At 38.5% G+C, this 9,816-nt stretch overlaps 1 protein-coding gene across 1 annotated transcript; it reads left to right on the forward strand.

Moving 5' to 3' along the window:
* Nucleotides 1–758: 758 nt before the first annotated feature.
* On the forward strand, nucleotides 759–5,803 carry LOC115691610 (protein SRG1-like). The gene is made up of 4 exons (XM_056311769.1): nucleotides 759–1,037; nucleotides 2,353–2,591; nucleotides 3,471–3,795; nucleotides 5,430–5,803. The coding sequence occupies exons 1-4, from the start codon at nucleotides 780–782 to the stop codon at nucleotides 5,703–5,705; spliced, it is 1,098 nt and encodes a 365-aa protein (XP_056167744.1). The 5' UTR covers nucleotides 759–779; the 3' UTR covers nucleotides 5,706–5,803.
* The last annotated feature ends 4,013 nt before the right edge of the window (nucleotides 5,804–9,816 follow it).

A 9,816-nucleotide genomic window follows, 5' to 3' on the forward strand; every position in this document is an offset into this window, starting at 1 on the left:
TCTTTCCTTCTTTAACGCTGCTACGTAGACTCTTGGCGGGCATTTGTGCTTATCCTACATAGAAAAATCTTGGAAGAAAACACAAATATTTGAAACGAATGAAACCTTTGAAAGATGAGAGAGAGAGACAGAGACAGAGAGAGATTTGTGTGAAACTTTGATTATCAAGTTTTTCCTTGGATAGAGAAAGATCTTTCTGTGTGAACCGATGTTAACGGTTATATTGACAGATACATCCTTCGTAATTCCAAAAGATTCAAGATCAACCTTTGAAAGCCTATTCTTGTGGTAGATCTCCCAGAACTTCTGTCAAAACTTCTTACTCCAGCATCATGGAACCATTGCTCCACGTGTTCCAACCATTTTAAACGACCTTCGCCTAATGCCGAAGAAACGAAAGAGTGCGAAGTTTGCTTGAGTATGGATAGAGGCAAAAAGCAAAAGGTGAGGTGATGATGGCTATTTCTAGAGCTTCCTTTTGGGCTAATTTTTGGCATTTGGATCTGTATATTCAACTGCATCTGCATGGATGTTTTACAAACTCGCTATATAACATATAAAATGACTTTTTTTATTTATTACTAAAACTGATTTAAAAGTGGTATATTTAAGTAATGCAACGAGTTGTCGTTGATGGTTGAATATGATCCGTTTGTACACATGTCCGCTCGCAATTTACCAATCTCTCTCTCCCTTTCTCTCTGTCTCCTCTTTCTCTCTCTCCCTCCCCCACTATAAATAGCGCCATGCAAGAGCGAGTTCAGCATGGAATAAAAGCAATGGAATCACAAGTACCACCTCTCCATACTGGTTCTTCCATGGTGAGCGTTCAAGAGCTCATCAAAGAAACCATGGGGGCAGTTCCAGAGAGGTATGTTCGTCACGACCAAGAACCGCAAATCATCTCTGATAATGGAAGAACTGAAACGCCAATTGTTCCGGTCATTGACTTGGGCAAATTGTCGTCGGACCAAACTGTGTGTGATCCTGAATTGGAGAAATTGCATGAGGCTTGCAAAGACTTGGGTCTCTTTCAGGTTTTCTCAGACTCCCTCTTATCTATCTTTAAAGCCCACCTGGGCTTGAAGCTTCATCTTCGTTGTCGTCTTAAATTTTGTGAAAATTATACGATTGAAAATCAGGCTAACCAAAAACAGAAGCTCCGCCTTGCAACCTGAACCCTTCGACGCTGTCCGTTGGTCGGCCCATATGGACTCCACGACGTCCAAAGACTTAGCTGCATGAGATGTATATGCATTCGATGCATAGCGCAAATTTTCTTCTTTTTTTTTTGTAAATGACCCTGGTTTTAATTCTTGGAGATGGTAGCAAGGTTGACTTCGTTCACAGTTTGTTTTTTCTTTTTTATGAGCATGTGATTAGTGCTACCGGACCGAAACATCAACGCAATTACATAACAGTTTATCCTGATAGGAGACCTCAAGATTTGCCGTAGTCAAGCAATTTATGGTTCGTTTCTTTTCTTTTGCTAAGAGGAAAACAATAAAAAAAAACACGGGCAAAATAAAAAAAAAAACGTATTTCATATATTACCAAACTATGGCTTACATACCTCTGTTTTTGCAAATATCATTCACATGTTTCTAAGCAAAACCTTCTATAAAAAAAACCAATTCGTCCATCCTTGCAAACTTATTTTAGCATCCTGCTTAGAGTTTGGGTATTTTAATTATTTTAAGCGATACAAACGATTATTTATAGGAAAATATTTTTCAAATCATTCATTTTTCGTAGAACAAATGGAGCCTCAGATGTAATTCGCTTTCTCATCCAACTCTATGGTAATCCTTTGAGTTTTGTTTTTAAACCATCCTACTTTCCATACGATTTTTATTTCTACTCCTCCTTTAAACAATCCAAATCAATCTTTTCTCCGCAACTTTTGCTGCAAATTGATATTTTCTTTAAATGTTTTTTGGACAACCTGTATTTTTTATTTTGTTAGATCAAATAGTATGTTTCACTTTCTATAAAATATAGACACAAATAGTTTTTGGACTCCCCTGCCATGATTGACTGAGAACGGATAAGAGGCTCGTTCCATGATCGAACTACCAATAAAATATGAGAATACTAGTCAACAATTTCAGAAAATCGACAAAGGCACTTATACGCACATGGCTCTTTGCAATTTACTATGCCTTTTCGAGGAGTTTGGTGCACGTTCGCTGTTCTGTTAACATCGTTTCGTTTTGTAAAAGATCATATATGTTGTGACCAAGCGAAAAATTGAGGAGGTGATAATCAAGACTATATTGGAAAATTTGAATAATATTTAAGGCTGTAAGCTTACTAATTTTAAAATTTAAGAATGGCAATTTGTCTATGTAGCTGGTTAACCATGGGATAGGTCCTCTGCTGGAGGATCTAAGGCATGAAATCGAAGAGTTTTTCAAGCTTCCCTTGTCGGAGAAAATGAAGTTCGAGGTAAGGACCGGAGAGGTTGAAGGTTATGGGAATATCAAACGACCAGAAGAAAAGCTTGACTGGGGTGATAGGTTCTTCATGATAGTCAACCCCGTCGTCAAAAGGAGACCTCATCTCTTTCCGGAGCTCCCTCAGCCACTCAGGTTGTTTTTGAGTCTTTATACATTGCAAAAAAGCACATGTTATATTGATATGATGGTCGTGTATATCGTCAAGATAATGGCCTGGCTATAGATTTATGTTGGTGAGCTCTAGAGGAGCAAGTATTGCACAAAGACTAAGGCTCCGTTTGTTTTGCAGCAAACGGATAATTTGGGAAACATTTTCATATAATCGATTGCATCGTTTGAAATAATTAGTCAATGAAAAATATTTTTTTTATCAACAACAATTTATATGTAAATATTTTTGTCAGCGATGAAAATATTTTCCTGCATTCATTTTTGTTAGTGATACAAGCGATCGTATTTAAAAAAAATATTGTCCACTTTGTTCATTTTTCATGATACAAACGGAGCCTAAGAGTCCTATTCTATGAAAATTATTTTTAAGGAAAACGATTAGTTTTTTGTTGTTTGGTAGTGTACTTGAAAGTGAGAAGAAAAAAGGTTTCCGATTTTCAAATCTTCGTTTCAAAAGCTATTCTCTCTGTTATAATAATAATTATTTTTCCTAATATAAGATACTAAGATGTTATCAGCATCCTTGTCTAAGATATTACTAGTATATGAAGTACAAACTTTAAGTTTTTTTTATTATCTAAGCAACCAAATATTAAGATGCAAAACAACAGAACACGAAAATAATTAACAAATTTAATATTTCAGTGCTCATAAAATTTCATGTGAGAATAATTCTCCATTACGTGTGGGCATGCATGCGGCAAAAGGTGGCCCTCGGGTAGGATTCACCTGATCTAAGGGTACATTTGAATTGACTCATATGTCGTATTATCATAGACAAGAGTATTCCACAATTTGCGAACATGACAATAATACTTAATACCTTCCTTTCACATGCAGAAACACCTTAGACTCTTACATTAAGGAGACGCAAAAGCTGGCCATGCAGCTACTTCGCTTGATTTCAAAATGCCTAGGCATCGAGATAAATGAGATGAAAGAGTTATTTGACGATGGCTTTCAAGCTATGCGGCTGACGTACTATCCTCCATGCCCACAGCCGGAGGTTGTTGTCGGGATGACACCGCACTCGGATGCTACTGGCATCACCATCCTCCACCAAATCAACAGTGTCGACGGCTTCCAAATTAAAAAGGATGGAGTTTGGACACCTGTTCACATTCTACCAAATGCATTTGTGGTGAATGTGGGAGATGTCATGGAGGTACCGTTTTCTTGCTTTGGCAAACATTCTCCTTCAATTTTGGAATTTTTAATTTGTTTTTATCTTTTTATTAGACCCTTTTTTAGGTCACTTGAAGAAACATATGTTTTCATGTCACATGAGTCTAAACAATATTTTTGCCTTTAGCTTAACGCATGTTAATTAACTCGAACAACATAGTGCATCATTGTTAAATGAGTTTCGTTTGGAGGTAAGGTGATAATGACTATAATCCTTAGGTTCTGCTAGTTTCAGAAAATTTAGATTTCGATGACAATGTCATTGATCATTACATGATTTAATATCTAAATCATGTATTCATTTGTCAGTTAAGGTTTTAGGGTTTGTTTGTTTGAGATTTAGTAAAGTCATTAGTATTTTATTGATTTCTTAATAAAATTTAAAATACTATATAATTTAAAAATTTTCAAAAAATATGTGTGAATTTACGTGTCCATTTTTGTATATTGTAAAAATGTCAAGTATTTGGATTTCAAAAAGGTCAAACTGTGTGAAGCATGAGAATTAGATTGGACCCAAACAAAATTAGATTGGCAAACATTCTCCTTAAATCTTGGAATTTTTTAACTTGTTTATCTTTTTCCTCTTACTAAAGCATGCCATTTTTATTTTTATTTTTTGGTTAAGCGAGTATGTATCGTCTAGGCTCATTTTACTATATCTCGATTAGAGAACTTATTAGACCCATTTTAGGTCACTTGAAAAAACATAAGTTTACATGTCGCATCACCACATATTCAGTCTAAACAATATTTTTTTGCCCCTTTTTAGCTAAAAGCTTGTATTACCTCGAACAACTTAGTGCGTCATTATTAAATGAGTTTCTTTTGGAGGTAAGGTGATGATGACTATAATCCTTCCCTTGTGCTAGTTTCAAATAATTTTGATTTTGATGACAATGTCATTGATCATTACATGATTTAATATTAAATCATGTATTCATCTGTCAGTTAAGGTTTTAGGATTTGTTTATTCAAGATTCAGTAAAAGTGAAAAGTATTTTCTTGATTTCTCGCTAAAATTTAAATATTATATAATTTGAAAATTTTCATAAAATTTGTGTGAATTTATGTGTCAATGTTTGTATATTATAAAAATATCAAGTATTTTGGATTTCAAAAAGGTCAAACAGTGTGAAGCACAAGAATTAGATTAGACCCAAAAAAAGAGAGTAAAAGTCAACGTAAACAGATTCTAAGATGTCACAACTTCTATATGATGTTGGTGTAGGACAACTTGAGTTCGAAACTCTCGAGACCCCAATTTCGTTTCTATTCCTTTGTATCAAACATTAGCCTTAAATTTGTTCAGTGGACCACTCGCCATATCCATTGAAAGTACAAAGGCATCTTGTCACAAAAAGGCATTTCATACAAATTTCAACAACCATGAACGTATCATACGAGTAATTCGGTGAATTTACTCGGAGTATTCAAATTAATCTGAAAGCATGAAAGACCAAATCGGCCTGGTCAGCTCAGACTGGTTTTTTCGGGTTAAGGCCATGCTACCAGGTCCATTTTTTCCTTTTTCTCCGGGCGGGCCAAAAATTTCCTTGAAGCATAGCCCGTTTGCACTCGTATTATATGATTTTCCTTTGCTTATAATTGCAGATTCTTAGCAATGGTCTTTACAAAAGCATGGAGCACAGAGCCGCAGTGAACACGACAAGAGAAAGGATCTCAATTGCTATGTTCTTCAACCCTAAGCCAGACTCAGAAATTGGCCCAATCCAATCTCTGACGACTGCGGAAAGTCCAGCGTTGTTTAGAAGGATAAAGTTGGAGAAATATGTCAAAGGCTACTTTGCCCAGAATCTTGATGGAAAGTCATATTTAGAGAGGATGAAGCTTCAACCGGAGAAGGCTGTTGCATTTCAAGTGGAGTGAACGAGAAGGATTTAGGAAGGCCCTTGTTTGCCAAGCTTTGTTGACGAGCCAAACATACTTAAGCATCCAATAAGAATTTGTCATATCATGTTATATATCTATTGTGTAAATCAATTTCTATGTCGCTTAGACTGTTGAGTGTTGTAGCATCGTTTGTCGAAAAAACATAGTGTCTTGTAACATAGGCATTTCGTTATACCAGCATGTTTATGTCTGAACAATATTGTATATTTCAGTTACTTCATAAAAATGATAGTGGGAGTCTGTTAATATTTAGAAATGAGATTTTGATTTTAAACTGCAAATCATTTCGAAAAATGTTGCACTATGTAACTTCAAACAATTAAAAGGTGGTAAATATCAAATTCAAATTGAAGAAACAACGTACCCTAAAGCATCTCCGTCTTTTTTTCAATAATAACTTTTCAAGCCACGAGTTTTAATATATCGTAAGATACTTTAATTCCAATAATTTTGTATTTATACTACTTTATAAAAGAAATTAAAGAGAAACTAGAGTATTTAATCTCTTGATCAAATAAAAAAGGCTATACTCATAAGTTAGCACAAAAAGTCTACTCATAAGAATTTACCACGAAAGATTATGATTAGAACCGAGATCGCTAGATAAGTTCTTCATTATAGAAAAATTGGCCCAATACAACCTATAGTGACTAAGGAGAGTCCAGAGCCGTATAGAATGTCACGCCCCGAACCCGAACGAGCGCGCGATCATCCCTTTGTGGTCATAATGTACGCGACATCCCAGGACTTGTCGCCGACCCAATCAAAACACTAACGAGCAACGCACGCGGAAGCAACCTCAAACTCTCCAAACAACATATAAACAACGGGATAGTAGAGAGACAAAGAATACACATTAACAAGACACTTTTATAAACATAACATTGATTACAACACATACATTTGCAAGCCATCTACGAGGCCACTATCTACGAACCACGCACAACAACAAGGATCGGGTGGTTGGTAAGCTTAACTCCTCTACAAAAAGGGGCACTCAAAAGATGAGCTAACTCAACCTATCCTCAATCCCCGTAGTATTCTGGCAGCGTCTCCGGATCAATCACGGTCGCGGGTCTGAAATGGTTTGGTTATACAACCATGAGAACACTTCTCAATAAGCAACTACCTAAGCCTCGCTTAGGCCAAAGCGTACTTCCGAACAATTCTAAACATGCGATTCAAACAATCGACGTGCCATAAACAATCACAGGCGTCCTTACCTCGCCTCGGCACATACACAAGCCCTGCACATTAGAATATCGCCATAACACGGCCAATTGCTCATCAAGCTTGTACAATGCAATTCAAGGCATAATCATGCATAACACGGTTAATAACCCAGACGTGCTCAACATTAAATTCAATCATGGCATTCTCCAATGCATAGCACACGTTTATAAATGTCCAGATTATTAACGACCCCTCGGGCCACCGAACTCCCGCCGGTCTTCTGGCGTAACCAGGCATCGTCCCGCTACGTCGGCGACGGCAACGTTGGGGATCGAACACCCCCCGGCAAGCCGGGTACCCAACGGCATTCCACTTAGGAGCATCGATCCGGCCTCCACCGCGATCGGCATCGTCTGGGATCGAACACCCCCCGGCAAGCCGGGTATCCAACGGCATCGTCTAGAACTCCCGCCTAGACGGAACGTGTCGTGACCATGCACACACCTCAGCAATGATTATCAATTCTTATCTTTGTAAATTAGCCCAATGTCAACTAAATCCGTCAAACGCCACGATAACATCGAATAGTCCCCGAGAGAGAGAAAACCGGAATTGCACACATTCGGGCTATTCTGGGCAGTTTGCGCAACAACCGAAATCTCTTTGAAACAAATAGTAATTCAACTCCAAAAATTCTGAAATTTGCATATGTTATACAAAACATCTTGATGAACATTTTTCATGAAGAACACAAAATCCATTTCTGTCTAGAACCGCCTCTTTTTGTCATCCAAAATCGGACATAAAACATTTCATTCGGACTGGCCATCCGGCTTCCAAAATGCATTTCAAGTAGTAACCAAATCTCCTTAGAACGATTTGACATTTTTATATGTCATAACCAAAAATGTATCCAACAAGTTTTGTGAAGGAAGTATTTTGAAAATAGGTCTAGAAAAATTTATAAAAATTCGAACAGACCCGAAGGTCGGAGGAACAGTGTTTCCGGCAGACTTATTTCGATCCAAAGATGGACTTCCGAATGGCCTCAAATGACTTCCAAAAATTCCAAAATTAAATTATGTCAAACATCAAGATGTTATGAACAACTTTCACGAAGAAACCTTCCTCAAATTCGGCCTACAACAGTCACAGTAAAAATAGAAAAAAACCAGCGACGCAGCAGCAACCTTACCGGAAATCAACCAACAAGCACCACCAAGCAAACCAAGCACAACCAGCCACTAAACCAACTATCCACAGCCCTTAAACCATCCCTAACATGTCCATTAGTCACCCCTTAGCCTAGTCAAGGGTTAGGAAGCCACTTATTAGGAATCCTAAGCAAGCAAACCAAGAAGAAGAGGCAGCAGCAACTCCGGCGGTGAGCTGAGCTCACAGTAGCTGGACGGGCGAGCGCTGGCACTCACGGCGGCTGAGCAAGGGAGCTGGTCGGTCGGTGAGCGGCAGCAAGAAAAGCAAGAAGCAAAGAAGCAAAATGAAGAAGAAAACAGCAGCAACGAAGTGAAGAAGAAGCAGCGAAAGAGAAGAAGAAGCAGCGGCAGCAGCAATGATGGACGAAGCGCACGTGAAGCGGCATGGGGCAGCATGGGTCAATGGCCAGCAAAGCACACGTGAAGGTGCAGCAAGAAGTCAGCAGCAAGTCAGCAGAAACAGAGGCAGAAACAATCAGCAGTGCAGGAAGCGAAGCAAGCCAGAAATGGCATGGGCGGAGCAGAAGCAACACGGCAGCGAGGCTGACGGGGAAGTCCATCATGGCAGCTTTGCATGGGGAGGTCAACAACGTGGGGCAGCAGCAAAGTCAGCAGAAGAAGTCAGCAGTAGAAGTAATCATGCAGAGGAAGAAGCAGCACGTGAGGGTCAGCAAGCGTGGGGTGTTCGGCGGGAAAGGAGGAGAGGAGAGAGAGAGAGGGGAGAGAGAGAGAGTCAACGGCAATTATCGCGATCCGACGATCCACGTTCGAACCCGAAAACGATCTAACGGCTCACTAAAAATTCTAATTATAAACTAAGGAAAAATCAACGGATACTAAATAAAATAAACCTAGAGGGAGGTTTACCGGTCAAAATCCGCACCCGGTCCAAATTTTCACTTTCCGACTAATCTAGGCAAACTCGAGGCTGGCCACAATAATATCGACACCGTCCAATTTAATTCGTCACGAAACTCCAAAAATTCGACACCAAAGTTCGAGCTCTAAATAACGGCCAAATTCGATCGAATGCGATTATAGCGAAATCTCAATTTAAAAACGATAACCGAGAGTGATCAGTTCCCGGGCGAGATTTTACTATAAGCACACTGACGAATTACACGTTTTATAAATTCCAAAAATGGGTCGAAATTCGGAATGTCACATAGAAGGACAAAGATGGAAACAAACATCTGCTGCCATCCTTTCGAGATGAATCCCTGATTGGTTTAATAGATGTTAAGGCGAGCATGTGTAAGCCTCTACTAAGGTGATGCTTACACTCTGCCTGAGCTCTTCCAAACTCTACTTACCATAACTTGCTTTCTCTCTTAATCAAATAATACTAGTGTTTTAACCGGAGATTTTGGATTTGAAGGACTTAGTAACACTAATTTTGCCTCATGCCTGTTACCTTTATCTTTTATCTTTTAGTAGAACATTATTTTGCGAAATCATTTTCAAAAGTGCCAAAAAAGTCCTAAACCTTTTGCATTGGTGCCAATTTAGTCCTAAACCTTTTTTTAGTGCCAATTCAGTCCTAAACCTTTTTCATTGGTGCCAATTTAGTTCTAAACCTTTTTTTTGGTGCCAATTGAGTCCTAAACCTTTTGCATTGATGCCAATTCAATCCTAAACCTTTTGTCTTTGTGCCAATTCAGTCCTTCCGGTCAATTTTGGCCGGATTTTGATGACGTGGA

The sequence above is a fragment of the Syzygium oleosum genome, unplaced genomic scaffold, assembly GCF_021117445.2.
Source record: "Syzygium oleosum isolate NSW1041296 unplaced genomic scaffold, Sole_v2.1 Sole_v2.01, whole genome shotgun sequence".
Taxonomy (NCBI): Eukaryota; Viridiplantae; Streptophyta; class Magnoliopsida; order Myrtales; family Myrtaceae; genus Syzygium; species Syzygium oleosum.